We start from the raw sequence: 17,262 nt of genomic DNA on the forward strand, positions 1-17,262 counted from the left end.
TTTAAATCTTGTTGAAAGAATTTGAGATGAATTCGAGGGAAAAATTTGTAAAATTTGAATCTGATTTATCTATGAGATTAAATACAATAGAAATGTTTAATAATAGAAATAGTCGAACGAGAAGAAAATTTATATTTTCTTTTGCTTTTAACGTTACTTAAACCAAGTTAAACGTTACCAGTGAATATTAAATTCCTATTAGAATTTCAGACCGCTGCAGAAATCTAATTTTCCTTTGAAATAAAATTATGTAATATAGCTCGAAAAAGATCTCAAGAATTATTCCTTCATTATTTCACTCGCGATTCTGAAAATGTAATATGAAACAATTCTCAAATATATATATATATATATATATATAATATTTCAGATAATAAAATTGAAAAAAAGAAAACCGCTTATTTCTATTTAATTCTGCGCTACGTTATCTCGTTAAGCGTTTAACCTGCGCCTTTTCACAGGAGTTGCAGAGGAGATTGGACCAGACCCTGGGCAAACCGGGCAGCTACCTAGCAGGAATCGACCGAGCAGGGAACGTGAAGCCAATGACTATAGGCGCACGCTTATACAGGGTCGAGCAGCAGGTGAGTTCACGACCTTTCTTCCGGCTCTGTGTCATTTCTAATACTCGTTATTTTCTTTTCGAGGAAATTTTCTTTCACGTATATATATATATTCTCATTTTACAAACATTTATACATAGTGATGGGATAAAGTATAAATTCAATCATTAGTGACTGTAAATATTTGAGATCGCAAATTCGGAATAATTCGGGAAACATCGGGAAAGATCGGTTGAGATACGAGAGGTTCGGGTGGGTTCGGCAAAGATCGGATACGATCGGTTTTTCATCGTACGAATAAGCGATATAAATAAATTTTAGATTTTTCCATCTTTGCAGAAACTTATTCTGTCGTAATAAAATAGAATTTTATGAAACGAAATCTTGATATTAGATTTGACTTGGATTTGAAAATACATATTAAACTTAATCCCATCGCTACAGTTACAAGTGGACGAATGTAATGAGAGGGATATAATTTTCAATTCGATGAAAGTCTGCACAGCTTTGTGCTCGAGCATTCGGTTTCAATTCGATCGGATTAACGCAGACACAATTGTGCCACTGGATCTCCAATGGTAGAGATTAAAAAATTTTATTAAATTATCAATATATATATGTATCTGTGTCTAGAAAACGTGAACATATTATTGTAATATGAATTATTAAATTGCCTTTAAATTATTAGATCATTGAAATTAATCATGCAATTTGAAATATCAATTCTTTGTCGAATCATATTACATTTCATATAACACGTTTTCATAAAGCATTGTTACGATTATTATTCCTTTCAAATTCATCAAGCATTAACGCACTTTGTTACAATATAATTATATAAAGATTATAAACTACAATCATACCAAAAATTAATACGATTGTAATTATTATAAAAATTAATATGATTAATAATATTTATAGATTATTATATAATCTACTTTTTCTATAATTTTATAATATATTTTCGTAACAAATTTTAATCTTAATTTTATTCAAAAAATTTGAAACAAAAACACAAATACAACTTTTCTTACTTCTCCCCAACAAACTCTTTGAACAAACTCCATTTATTAACTTCTCGTTTCCAATTTTCAAAATAAAATCTTCAAATGAGGAAAAAAACGAGAAAAAAGAAAAAGAAAAAATAAGAAAAACGAGAGAAAGTGAAAAGAAAAATACCTCTCTGTCCAGAGAGCAGAGATTCTTCTATCCGCAGGGACGAGCGAGAAGATTGATTCTCACATGGAAACTATTTCTGTCCGCAGTTGTCCGTGATGGACAAGAAATTGGACCAGCTGGTCTACGTGCTGAACGCGGTGGCACAAAAGCAACAAATACCCCTGAGGAGTATAGAGGACGACGTGTAACAGAAAGCCCCCGGCGAACTTGTGCCATCTATTTCGCGATCACCGGCAATTCCATGGACTTTGCCTCGTGTTACCATAACCAACGTCGCGGCGAATATGTTAAGCAAAAGCGGTTGAATCCGCGATCGGCCTTGTACGATCGGCCGCAAATGCAGGGATCTTTCTTACCTACGCGTACATAGATAAAAATAACATTCGAAAGAAACTGGAGATATTGGACGATTTTTGTTTTGATACTCGACGATTGTTTTATATTAGTTATTTATGGATTTCTTATTGCTATTTTGATTGTCGATTAAAAGATATTACATGAAGTGAAGATTAAGAAGTGGATGGTGAGGTTTGAGAGAATTTTGGGAAGATTGATTAAAGAATTTTGAGAAGAAGAAAATTTGGAATAGTTTTGGAAATGACGAATGTTGAGAAATATACGAAGAAATGATGAATCGATAAAAGTTTAGAAGATTTAAAAGAAATTTGAAAGAAGTAACGAATTGAGAAAAATTTGGAAAAGTTTTAAGAGAAGTGATAAATTCCAGAGAATTTTAGAAAATATTGGAAAAAAATTATAAATTGCAAAGAAGAAGTTTTGAAAATGAATTGAATGAAGAATTTAGAAAAATATCAACGAAAAATTCAATAAATAATTTTCAAATATATTGAAAGAAACAACGAATCACGCAAACGAAAGAAAATGATGGATAAATCGAAGATAAAAGTTTAAGATAAATTTAACAAAAGTGAAAATTATGAAATAAGTGGAAAAGAAGAGATGCAGTTATTGGATAAGGATCGATAATTAAGAATTTATAACGAATAAAAAAGAAGAATTATTTAAAATTAAAATTTAGTTGACATCAAGAACTTAACGAAAGTTAAAAATTTGAAAACTTAATTTCTTAAAGAAATTCTATAATTTTATAATTTACATCTATTCTTAAATAATATGGAATCTCGTCGAAAAATCTCGTTGAACTTTATACGAAAATATCCAAAGGATTACAAGAAACAAAATCATCTTTATTTTTTGCATAAACCTGGAACCAATTAAATATTCAACTTTTAAATTATTCAAATATTTAATTCAATTATCATAAACAAAAAAACAAATAAGAAAGATAGTACCTGAACATTCAAAGCAAAAGATCTATAGATAATCAGAAAATCGTCCAACATACAGAAACTCCTTTACAATCGCAAAGAGACCAAACTAAAAAAGGAACAAAAAAAAGAAAAAAAATCAAAAATATAAAAAAAAAAGTTTTCTTTGACATTGTTCGTACCTCGTCGTAAAGAAAAGAAAAGGAAAAAAAAGAATTAGAAAGTAAAAAAAAGATTCGTAAAATCCTCCAGCCCAGAGGGCGCCTATCTCCGGGAAGAAATCGACTTAGATCCTATAAAGGAATTTGGCGGGAGCAAAGCTCACTTTAAACGTCGTCGCTTATATATACTTCCTCTACTGATTTTAATCAGTGGTCCTCGGAGAATAGCCTTCATAAAACCGATCACGCTAAACGCACAGGAACGATTGTTCTCTTCGAACAAAATTGGGAAGCGAAACGTTGGAAGAATATAAAGTTGAATAATAAATTGAAAATAATAATAATAATAATAATAATAATAATAAACGAAAAACAAAGAAAAATATATTCACCGTGTCGATCGTGAGTTCTCGATATATAACCAGGAGAGATCGATGTTTTTGGACTATTCAAAAGTAAACGCATCGAAAGATCGATCGATAAAAAGGTGTTTATATGGTAGAATGATAATAAAACGGTCGGTAATAAAAAATTTGTTCCGAACGAGCAGCTTAGGTACGCGAGAGAAATGAATGTAAACGTATTGGGAACATCATTTGGGCCAACTAGGAATAATAGAGAGGAACAATAAGCAAACATAAAGAAAAACTTCCTAGGCGAGATATATCTCTATAGGCTATACATAATATATTATATATATATATATATATATACACATATGTATACATATATATATATATACACATACATACAGATAAAACTTCTAGTCTCTGCTGGTAATAACGATCAATTATTAAGCCTTAAAATTAATCACGAACTTTGAATATCTTGTTGCTAATCTAGTTAGAAAGGAATCGAAATACATATATGTATAATTGCATGTACCAATGGGTACATGTATTGTACAGATACGCGGTATCGAATTCTTATATATACATTGCTAGAAAATATTTTTTTTTTTCCTCCCTCCTTCTCTCTCTCTCTCTCTCTCTCTCTCTTTCCTTCTTTCGATTTTTAGCACAAACGCGCGATCTTACATTGAATATGCGAGAACGTTATACATATATATACGTGCATATGAATGCTTTGAAAAATAATAAAAATGTTGAAATAATATCGTCTCCTCATACGATTATAGCGAACAGATTTTTTATTATAAAAAAAAAAAAAAAAAGATCGCATCACCCTATTCGATATGGGTTCGTTCCTTTTGCGAGCTGCAAATTCTTTTGGGCTTGCATTTAGCGATCTTTCAAATAGTGAATGAAGCAATATTACTTGTGGGTGTACAGGATATTCGAGTTTTTAAATTTTTTTTTATTATATTAAATTTATTATAGAAAGAATTATTAATTAATGATTAAATTAATTATATAAGTAACAGTATTTGATTCCGTTCGTAATATCGTATGTCTTTCGGAAGTATGTTTTGTTTCGTATTATAAAGGGGAATGGGACACGCGATGTAAATAGAATCGTTCGTCGCTTGTATCGACTGTGATTCAACGGCGACATTATGCTCGAGACCAGAAAGAGTTACGCACTGTCGTACGAGAGTTCAGTAAAATCAAATAATTTTAATCTATTTAAAAGTTAAAATAATAAAAAAAAAACTATTAATAAAATATTGAAAATTCAAAACAACGGTACGTGAAAAGAAAAATTTTAATAATAATTGGAAATTATTTATTTTCAGAATGTCGGGAAAATATTCGGAGAATTTTCATTCGTATTTTCATTTCCACATATTTTTTTATTGGTTTAAATACCTGTCATTGTATCACGAACATCCTGTATAAACCCATACCGCTCGTGGACGTATATAAAACATAAAGAATCTTACATTCTAGTATGCCACGAAATATGTGAAAGAAACAATGGCGGTGTATATATACATATTTCAAGAGTAAAATAATAATGATAAAAATAAAAAAGAAAAAGAGAAACAGAAAATTGGATTATATTCTGCATATATATATATATATATACATATTAATATAAATACATTTATATTTTCTACGTAGGTTATCGAATACGTATCGGCACGTAAAAAACCGTAATATTAATCGACACCGTTAAGATATTATATGCGTAAAACTCACGTCTAATTTCTAAGCGATTTATGTGTATGGATGAGTGTGCGTGATGTAGTGCAGAAAACATTTTCCTATTTCTTATTTCTCATCTTTCGTTGACTATTCGAGTGTAAAAGATTATGATTAAATATGAAGAAAAATAACCAAATATATTTCTCTATAAGACTTAATAATCTGCACATTTCAAATTATTTGAAATATTAGTTTTAATTAGTAATAATTAATATTTCAAATCTCTGAAGATTTGTAAAATTCACATACGTGCAAATGAATGACTAATTTTATTTATTTATATATATCTATCCTTTCCAAATCTAGAAGCTATTAATCTATAAACGGTCAGTATTTTAAAAATCCATTTTAATATATCGTGCAAACACTAAATTTCAAATTACATTAAATTGTAAAAAATGATTTAAAAGAAGTTTGTTTAAAAGAAAAGGAATTTTAATAATCTCGGAATATCAATTTTCTAATTCTTTAAAATATTTAATCGATTGGAATAACTTTTATTGAAAGGAATACAAAAAGAAATTTTTCGCTCGAATGGTTTCAACGGGCATTCTTTATCTTATCTTGAAATCCTATATTGTTCGTTTTTACGAGACACACGAAATTTGATCTCTCGAAATTCACGAAAGTGTTTGCAAAGCGTCTCGTTTTAATCTCGACTACTCACCACACACGTACATACACTCTGTCTCTCTCTCTCTCTCTCTCTCTCTCTCTCTCTCTCTCTCTCTCTCTCTCGCTCTCTCTCTCTTTCTCTCTTTCATCTCGAAGATTTAATCGATCTCTGCGCGGGAAGGACCAGTCTCTTGTTAACTAGGATTACGTTTATCGTCGAGCGAAATATTGCACTGAAAATATCTATCGTCTTAACTTATATTGTTAAAGTATAATACAAATTTGTATATAATATAATATAATATACATATATATATATATAATACATATAGCAAAATAGGAAACAATTTCTCAAGCGAAGCTGCTTTTAGGAGTATTTTGAAATCGAGTGGGCGGATGGAAGATCGTGTAAATGTATTAATTCCATATCTTTTGAAATTCTTCGCGCTCTTTTAATATAATACATTGTAAATCCTTAATTCAATCGTTTTAATAGATCGAAACTTTGAAAATATTTTAAAAAGAAAAAAATTTTCGATAAATTATCCTCAAAAACTGTTTGAAATAAAATATCTTTTAATTATTTTTTTTTTATTATATTTTGGAAAAATTTATTATAGGATAAGAGCGCAAAAGATTCAAAAAAAGTAAGACAAATTTCATTCCTTGACGATATTCGAAGAGTTTCTTACGATTAATTATAATTATTAGTTTAATTGTAAGAAATAGATTTTTTTTATAATTAATTGTTAACAAGACACAGAAATTCTAGTCAATCCATCGATGTACCATTAATAATTTTTATTTCCACGATATATCGTAATTCAACTTGCAATTTGATAGAATTTTTCGTTTCGTGAAAAACGTCGATAAGAGAACGGGAAAAAGAAGAAGAAGAAAAATACTCTGTAAAACGTGCTCGAGCATGATCGTACGTTATAAAAATTCTATGGTGCCTCTCACTTAACTAATTCCACTATAACGCAATTGATAACAGAAAATAGAACATTAGCCTTAAGATAGAGTTGTAAATAAAGTAGAGAATATCGTAGGATTATTAATAAATTAACAATACAATAGTAGGCAATACATAGGTAACGCTCCAAAGTTGAAGCAATTTTTCTATTTCGTAAAACAAAACCCGCTCGACTTTATTTTCTTTCATTCGTATAAATAAGTAAAACGTTTCTCATTCGATATAAATAAATGAATAAACAACAACGGAAAATTTATAGATGGATGAAAAGATATAAATAAAAATTCGATACCATAATTTAAAAAATATAGGATGAAAAATATAATTCTTTTTATTGAAGAGAAATTTATGATTTTATACGACAGTGAAAAACATTGTGAAAAAAGGATTATAAATTGCATTCCTATAAATGTTGGAAAAATATAATAAGAATTGATAAAGTGTGCATACAATTTTTCTTCCATTTTGATATTTTTTTTTCATTAACGATATGTGTAAAATTTTTATGTAAACGAAATTAAAACAAAAATTATCGTAAGCATTCTAATAATCAAGGATTGAATTTTAAGTTTCGAAAATTGAAGGAGAAACGTTTTTTTAAGAAACTGTCTACTTATCGAGTCAGTTCAAGTTAGATGAAACGAAGGAAACGTTAAAAGAGTTATCGAATATTGAAAATGGAGCATCACTCGATGATTATATTGCCGACCATGAGTAGAGACAATCAAACAATGTTGAATACGCGCATAAACAATAAATGTAAAGATTTCGTTTTAACAATAGAATATATATCCTTAAGGTTATCGATTCGAATCTTCGAACACTTTTTAATTATGCAAAAATACTCTGGGAACATTTATCGTAAATTAATTAAGTAATAATCTCGGGACAACAGTGTGAAAGAATCGTGTCGAGTAACTTTGAAAATCTTAAACTCGATAATTTGGTTGTTTTTTGAAATTCGAATTTCTCTGGATATTCTTTGAATCATCGTTACCACTTCTGGAAATTTTTCTAAAATTATTACTTCTTACTTGTAATAATAGAAAATTTATCTATCTATAAAATAGATATGGAAAAAAGAATTAAATAAATTTTATCAATATAACGAACCGTGTTATTCTAATTGGATTTTGAAAATTGCAATTTAAAAGTATCTTTTGAAAAAATCTTAAGAATTTTCTTTCGTTCGTAAATATCGTACAATTTTTTCCAGTCCAGAATGTGTAATAGTCTGGGCTGGAAAAAATCAAATTATTTCCCATTCTTATGTACATATCAATTCTCGAATAACGAGAAATAATTTCATTTTCGCTTCACTTTCTGTCACGTTTCTTATCTAGTGTATTCCTGCCGTGTAAGAGTCAACGGGATGAATAAACTACGCATGTATTTTAAATCCGTGGTATAAAACGAGGCGTCCAAATGTTCTTACATTTTACAACCGTATTCGTTCTTTTTTTTCGAACAATATTCTAACTGGACCACCGATAACTATAATAGAAAACGTTTAACTTAAATAAAAACTTAAAGTTTAAATTAAGAAAAAAAGTAAAGAAAAGAAAAAAAAAAGAAGAAAGAAATCAAATTGCGCGTAAATATTATCATGTATATTCGTATAACACGGTAGTGTTCATCGATGCTCATCAAAACTGTAGTGATTAAACGAAGAGAAACAACATCAAAAAGCATGAAAGAGGGATATTGAAGACATTTTAATCCCTTAACTCTCAAATCTGTTTTCCTTCTTGGTTTTTCATTTTTTTTTCTCTGTAATAATTATGAAAGAATATGACGATTATTAATAAAAATAAGTATATATAAAAGGTATAAAATAAATAAACGATTGTATTTATAATGTTACGAAGGGTTAAGGGATTAAAATAAATTTAAAAAATTATATTAAATCACAGGAATAAATTATTTCGTAATCGAAACGCGTTAGAAATATTATTGCTTGAAAAAAATCGTAGATCGTGCATAATCTTCGTTTGCAAAATTCGATCGATTTATTTTTCTTATTTATTCCGAGCAATGGAGAAAAAAAAGAAGGATTATCACGAATTGTAAAGGAAATGTTTAAAGGGTATGTACAAAAATATATATATACATATATACATATATAACACATCACCCTTTTCATAATGTTATACGATTTTTTTACATTTACGATTACGATTTTGTAACTCGTGGCTCGATTGAAAAAAATTGTAAAACATTTATGACGAGGACTTTGAGAAGCAAGTAGTGTTCGCGAATCGGCCGAAAATATATACGTGTAATGCGATTATTAATAAAACGTTTAACGTGTGTAACCGTGAAACGTAAATAAATAGATAATATAATATATACATATATATATATATACACGCGCATGTGCTTCGTATATAATAAAAACAAATATCGTGTGTATTCGTGGATATTCGATCGAGAAATTATTAAAAGGAATGCGAAAAACCTTAAAACTTCGTTTTAACGCTTTGCGCCTCGGCTGTGGAAACGAAATTGTTAATCGAACATAAGAAAAATTTCTGAAGAGGAGAAAGCTTGTCAGGTTTTATCGATAATCGATTAATCGAAATTGGAATTTTTCATATCGATTCTATTGCTCTCCAGTATAAGATTAACGAGAGAAGAAGAATATCTATTCAGTTTAAATTACGGTTAATTAATAAAAAATTAATGTTATCAAGTGTCAAATATCGAAAATAAATCGAAATGTATATTGACTCTTTCGAAAAAGCAGATGGAAATTTTTAAGGAGTTTGAGAGACGAAGAAAAGAGTAAGGGAAATTGAGAGGTTAAGTTTGCTTTAATCTCGAAAAGTTCGTTTCAATGGACGAATTAACAGTTAAATAAATAAATAAATATAATAACAGTTAAATAAATAACTATATCAAAGTTTTTTTTTTTCAGAGTTTCTCGTGCCCTCGGGTTTTTTTCATTCGAATTACTTTTTAACTACGGATAGAACGTTTAATGAAACGCCACTTGCGTGCAACTAATTACTCGCAATTAATTGGAAGATACGGAAGAATGATGATGTAATTGGACGTATTCTGTTAGGTAATGTTTTTGGATGAAGACTCTCGAAATTCATTGTGACGGAACAATTCATTATATTTATTATATTGAAACGAATATTTCAAGAGATCAGAATGGAATGAAATTTGAATATAAAAGTTTGTGAGATCGTGAAACTGTTGAAACGAATGATCATGAGATGATTAAGTTAGGTTAACTTTTTTTTATTTTTCTATATAAAAAGTGCCAAGAAATATTAAAGAGTTTTGATTTGACTGAAATTCTTCAAATTCTGAATAGTTAGGTTAATTAACCTAAATCAATAACAAAGGAATTGCGAAGGTAATTTAGACAGCCGAACGTGAAGCGTTAAAACGATAATTTTGATCGGTAATTTATTTAAACGGACAATTAGAATTATGAATAACAATTTCACGAAAATTCTGCTGTTGCTCGCAGCTTGCAATTAGAACATGTGATAACGCCGCTACATTCGAAACTCGTAACTTTTTTATTTATTCGAAATTCGTTCGTTCGATTAAACTCTATTTGTAACATACATACGTACTCGTGCTAATTAAAAATAAAACTTATCGATAGAAGGTAACAAATGTAAAATTATCTATTTATCGAACGAGCAAGAGTGGAAAGAAATATCACTTTTTTCTCATTTCGCTTGTAATTCGAAATAATGATCTTTCTCTGATGTCAAGATTATTCTTTTTCAAGTTTTATCCTATATAGCTCAAAAATATTGGATAAACCAATATTAAATGAAGATAATGAATATAGCTCTAGACTTTCTTTTCTATTCACTTATATCGTGCTCTTATTGGATAATCTTCTTCATTTATCTTTATTTTCTCTTAATCTAGTTTACAATATCTTCTCTTATATCATCGCATAAATAATATCAAAGTTCGAAAAAATTTATTATCCTCAATTTCAACACGATATAAGATTCTTTCAACTTTCAACTACTGTAGAAATTTAAATCGCGTAACAATCAATCTCGCAGAATAATGAAGAAACAGATTAAATTCTTGTTACACTTTACACGTTGCTACTTAAGATAATCGCAATATGGCGTCCTATAACGGGTTGAAAAAAAAAAGAAAAAAAAAATTTCCTTTCAGAGCGAATCAATTTTTCTATTTTTCCATATCTTTCTCTCTCTCTCTCTTTCTCTTTCTCTCTCTCTCTCTCTCTCTCTCTCTATTGAACTTCGCCTTACGACTCGCGTGGTTTAGCTTCAAAGGTTTGGATCGTGTCTCGCGATAAGTTTCTCGGTAAATCTGGTAGAGGAAGCATGTGTTGAAAATTAGTCGAAAATAAAGTAAAATTGAACACAACGTTTAATGAAACCGATATTAATATATTGCTATATTGTATATCGGTAATTCGTGTTTTTCATATATGAAATTAATCTTTCGTTTCAAAATGAAGATTTTTTATATTCGTAAAATATACTGTGAAAATTTCGAAAATTTGTAACAAAGACAGGATACTTTTAAAAACCTTCTTCACATGCCTTATGGTAATTTCGATCAACGAAATACGAAAGCAATAAATTTCCTAATTAACGGAATTCTAATCTATCGCCATTTTTACAGACGATAAAAAAATGAATGTATCAAAGATGATTTTCGAACGAACGTACAATATAAATACAAGAACATATATTTCCCTAATCAAAATTCACGCGAAAAAAACAATTTTACGCTTGTAAAATTAAATTTCGTGTAAATATACTATACATTTTTAAATATCCTCGCGATTAAATCAGAAATCAATTGCTTGTTATAAAAATTAATCGCGTTTCCTTCCAATTTTCAAATTTTAAAATAAAATATTTTAACTCGATTAATTTTTTCTGATAAAAGAGAAAAAATAAAATGAAAAGAATGATGCAAACGTACCTACGATCGATAAAAAAATTCAGACGAAAAATTCGAAGTGGAGGAACGATATTGCGATGCAGGAAACATGGAGGGAAAATAAAAAATAGAGAAATTGGAATAATTGCGAGGAAGGCTCACGATCGAATCGTTTGAAGCTACGGAAACGAGATGAATGAAACTCAATCATATCACCGTAGTTGCCTCTACTATCCGCTAGCAGTAGCTCGTCGACAATACTTGTTGACTTTTTTTAACGTTAAAATGGTTGGAACGATCGAGGAAATCGTTATTAACGCGATCGAATTTCGATTTGTTGGATCGATCTGGCATCACAGAGTGCTGAAAGGTACTCTGTTTTTATTACTATTGTCTAATATATAGTTATATAGAATAAACGAGCTATCTAATGCGACTATTAATTACAATTATACTTAGCGATTACGCAAAACTATCTTTAAGATCGTATTTTAAAAAGTTGGAACGCCAATTGATAAATTTTTTGGAGATATAAATGGAAATATCGAAATTATAAAAGAGATTAGGAATTATAATGGATAGGTGAGAGATAAAAATTGAAAATTTATGTCATTTGGCGTTTCAATTCCTTGTATTATAAATACATCGCATGTACATTATGATTACTATTATATTACGTATAGTTGGTGCGAATGAATTACGAAACTTGGAAGGGAAATTGCGGGAATTTATTAGATAATCGTCAGAGCTTGTGGAAAGTTCGTGATAATATTAAATGTAATAATTTAATAATTTGTAGAAACTTTGAAACTCATAAGATAGTTAAATGTTTCGACGTTCGGTCGTTTTCGACTACTTTACCGATGTTAGTCGAAAATAACCGAGGGACGATCGGAATTGGCGATTTTACACGATTGATTTACCGAAGTTAGCCGAAGTTGACAAGAGTTGAAAATTTCTATCTCATCGATTTCGATTTAGATATTCAAGATAATTTTTATCTATTGGATTATTTCACGAGTGTTGAAATATTCAGATACTTATATATTTAAATTATTTCGTTCGAATGAAAAATTCTATTTCTAATTTGAATTTTATACAATATGAAAAGAAGTAAGAATTTAGGATCAAATTTAATTGAATATTATACGAACATTCCAAAAGTTCTAATAATATTATAAATCGATACGTTGTGATAAAGACGCATTGTTAAACTATCATAATTGTTCCAACAGCACATCGCTATACCATTGTAAAATAAAATGTACATAAAAATTAAGAATCACGTCTCGAAACATCATTCTTAAGCGACATTTCGTTTTTCGGCAATCTTTGCGGTATAAAATAAATTATACCGATAAGTTGCAATCGATAAACAGAGATCGACGCATTCAAATCTATCTACAGTCGATAATTCGCTTTGTTTTTTGTGTTTGTCCAACTTTTGCACTGGCTGCGTATATTGTTCCATTTTTTTTTTTTTTTAATTAACGGTCATCCAGTTGTGTGAATATAATTGAAAAAAAAAAAAAAAAGAAATTTACTTCGAAAACATTCGAGTAATCTTTTTTGCACATTTGTTGAAAACATTTTTTATCCGTTATAAAAGTGGGGCCAAGATCTATAATGGAAATTGATTTTGAATATCAAAAAACAAAATGAAGAAGGATACGTTTGCGTAAAGGATAAAGTTTTCGTTTTAATTTTATAAAGTTAATTTCTACGATTTAAACGTGTGTTTTCGTAAAATATTTCTATACATAATTGTCGATCTAAACGAATTTAATAATTTAAAAAAATATTTTTTTTAAATAATTTGTGAAATTTTTGAATTCTTCTTTGTAAAAATTTTGAAATTTCTAAAAATTTCTTTTCGTATCCGTCTGGAAATTGAATTTTTATTTCGAAATGCATATTAAACTACACTTCATGATGCAATAATTACTCGATAAGACCAACTCCATACCTTTTTAAAGATAATTATTTTCAAACGAATCGTTTACTCAAATTCGAAAACGATTCCAACGATTCGAAATAATAATCCGTGACGAAATATTCGCGCTTTGTAGATCAATCTATTATTGATATTTGAATAACAAATTCAGCAATACTCTTCGATCTTAGTCCTCTTGATACTAGAAATCGTTAAGGATACTAGTTTACCGATAGTTTTAACGTGTTCAAACTGGTCCGAGGTTTTGATACGAGTCTTGTTACAGTGAATAAATATCATCACACCATAGAAAAAAAAATATTCCTATTTCCCGTAACTTGTTTTAATCTATTCGATATAAGAATTCTTAAATTATCGTGAATATAATAAGCTTTTAGATAATTTAGATCAACCCTTTGCCTTTGTGTTTCCATAAATTCGCGGATTTTCACCTTTTTTATTTATTTATTTTTTCTTCATCGTTGTTTCTATTTGAATATACGGAGAAAGATTAATCCTTTCGAGACTAATAGGACAATATATCCAAAAGAAAGTTTTACAATGATTAATGGATTAGGCCTAATATCCCATTTTGAAGAATTCATTATTATTTTATCATAATATTTCTTTGATATTTCTCCTCTCCCTCGATAAAATTGCAAGGCAAAGGGTTATATAAATATCAAATTCCACGTACATACAGATAGAATGGACACGTCTTGTAAATTTTAATTTTAGGTATAGATAATAATCGAACTTAGTTAACTAACTAGTTAATATTTAAGGAGAAAGAGAAAAGAGATTAATTAGGCAAGTGTGTAAGTAATATACAAACTAGGTAGGTAGATACAAAAAAAGTTACTGCTGGTTCTGTAACTTCTTTTGCCTTCTTTATCGACTGTTTTCGAGCCGAACACACAGGTGATTTGCGCCGAGTTCAACGTGTTTTGAAGACATGTAAATAATCGATATCGTCGACCGCCTTTTCAAAACAAACTAGTAAATTTAAGCACGAAGAATTAGAAAAAAAAAAAAAAGATTAGCGATTTAATTAGGATTTTTATGCTTGACACGTAATCACTCTTCCCCTTCCTTCCCTCTTCCTTTCCTTTCTTTTTCGTACATTAGAATATCAATAAGAAAGTAAATGCAATTTCCTTGTACACTTTTTTTGAGAGATATCTATTTAATTAGGCTTAGTATCTATTTAATTAGTACTATACCTATTAATACTCATTATTATTGTACTATAAAATGCGTGGGTAAAAATGTAAATAAAGCAAAAATATTGTAGATAAGTATATGGATTTAATTCAGAAGAGCAATTACTGATCCATCGTGCGAATCTATGGAACACTTGTAAATTGAGGTTAGTTATCCTGTCCATTTGTATAATAGTATCCATTATATATATATATATAATAGTAATTGAATCGATTATTTTGTATTTCGCGATTAAATCGTTTATTTTGCAAGAAATTTATTATATTAATTTGTAATGTACTTTGTATTATCTTATCTCGATATCTTATAGGCAATATGCAAATCGAGAAAATATGTTTTAAAAATTTATTTTTTTTTTTTAAATAAAAATTATAATATTGGAAAATTATCATTTGAAGACACTGGAGAAAAATGGTAGAAGAATTTTTTAATTTTAAAAGGAATTTTTAATAAAAATAGATATTTAGTATATATTTAGTAGTACTTTTTCACTAAATTTGTATATACAAAAAAATTTTGTTTTATTATTTTAATTTTAACGATAAACGATAGAAACATTATGCAAATATTATCACATAAACGATTTAATCAGAAACAAAAGTTCCAAGCAGAGACAAAAAGTCCATTCACGTAATTTTAAATAAAAAAAAATATTTTTTAAGTATTTGATCATAGAATATTCTTTCAAGTATGCGATGATTGCAGTTTCGTTATATTATAGATCGTACTGAAATTTTCGTAAAATTTTTTTAAATTATCTTTAAAAAACACTAATAATAAAATGCACTAATAATAAAATCTTGTAATAAAATTGATGAGAAAATACATTTATACATTATTTATTCGACTACGAGTTATTCGATTCGAATTGAAGAAATAACATGCTTAATTTTCAATTGTACAATTTCAAACAAGAATTATATATTATACGAAACGTAATTACAAACTATTTCTTTATGAACATTTTCAAAATCGATACGATTGGAAATTTAGATGATCATAAAATAGTCGATTAGAGGAAATAAATTATTAAAATAGTTGAACACCTTATAACTTTGTTGCACGATGAATTAAATATAATATTTAAGGCAATGTTCGCGTAATAATACGCTTACAATACAGCCAGTACAAAAGCATATTATCTACAGATGTAAAAATTAAAAAATATTGTGCAATAACATACCGATCGAGTCGTCGGTCACCCTGTTTTATCGATTGATTCAGCAAAAAGATGTGTAACGATTCTCGACATTCATGATTAAACGCGATAGATCTTTTCCGCGGCAAAGATATTTTGCAAGTGTCCTTCCAATTAACAAACGGATAAAAAGAAATAAATAAAATAAAAAAAAAATGAACGTGGTTAGGGCGCTCTCAAGTATTCAAGCGACACTCTTAGTTCTTAACTTTTAATTAGTCGAGCTTGTAAAACTGTACATTTTCTTCGCGGTCCATCCTTAACGTCTTTTCATGCGATGGAAATATATATATATATACATATTTATTAAAAATTATATATAATTATATAAAGAGAAAAAAGAATAAAAAAACGAGGACGAGAGGAATTTGAATGAATTGATCGTTTCCTAAAAACGAGAAATATATGTAGAAAAAGAAAAAAGGAAAAATAATCGAAAAATGATGAACGAGGGATGAATCGATGTACGATGTGTATGCGTCACGTATTACGATTATTATAATGCATACATGTAAGCGCTATTTTAACATGAATCGTGCGTAATTATTCGATCTGTCAAATATTGTATATTTGCGCCGGCATTGTCTATACGACTATACATACGTACATCATCATTATTATTATGAGATATTAGTTAAAGTTGAATATACTATATCTACTATTCTTTGGTGTATTTTATCTCTCTATCCTGTCCACTTAAAATATATTTTGCATAAAATAAAGTTATAATAATTAACTTTTATCTAAAATGTTTTTTAATATTATAAACGATCAAGATATTATTCACATGAATAATATCGGATATCCTATTCACATTTTATTACTCGAGATATTTCACTTATTTTTGGAAATATTAAAAAATGTTTCAGACAAAAATTAAATCATTTTGAAAGGAGTATAGTATGATATAATTATTTTTATTTTTAAATAGTACATTAACGTTTTATGAAGGTCAATCATACATTTTTAAGTCGAATCATATATTTTAAAATATATGTAGGTATATACAGTATATTATTCTTTATAAAAACTTATTAAATTACTTATGGCTAAAAACTATTCAATTATAAAGATATTCAATTATAATTAATTAATTCATAAATAATTTTTCGAC

The 17,262-nt window shown here is 28.3% G+C and overlaps 1 protein-coding gene across 8 annotated transcripts in view; it reads left to right on the forward strand.

Annotated features, from left to right (window-relative positions):
• Window positions 1-8,129, forward strand: part of LOC107994867 (potassium voltage-gated channel subfamily KQT member 1) — a 61,814-nt gene extending 53,685 nt beyond the window's left edge. For all 8 annotated transcript variants that reach the window (XM_062080635.1, XM_062080666.1, XM_062080638.1 and 5 more), the window contains 2 exons: window positions 462-584; window positions 1,829-8,129. In XM_062080635.1, coding sequence (XP_061936619.1) covers window positions 462-584; window positions 1,829-1,930 — 225 coding nt within the window. In that variant the 3' untranslated portion in view covers window positions 1,931-8,129. The remainder of the gene's footprint in view (window positions 1-461; window positions 585-1,828) is intronic.
• Window positions 8,130-17,262: the final 9,133 nt, after the last annotated feature.

The sequence above is a fragment of the Apis cerana genome, linkage group LG1 (assembly GCF_029169275.1).
Source record: "Apis cerana isolate GH-2021 linkage group LG1, AcerK_1.0, whole genome shotgun sequence".
Taxonomy (NCBI): Eukaryota; Metazoa; Arthropoda; class Insecta; order Hymenoptera; family Apidae; genus Apis; species Apis cerana.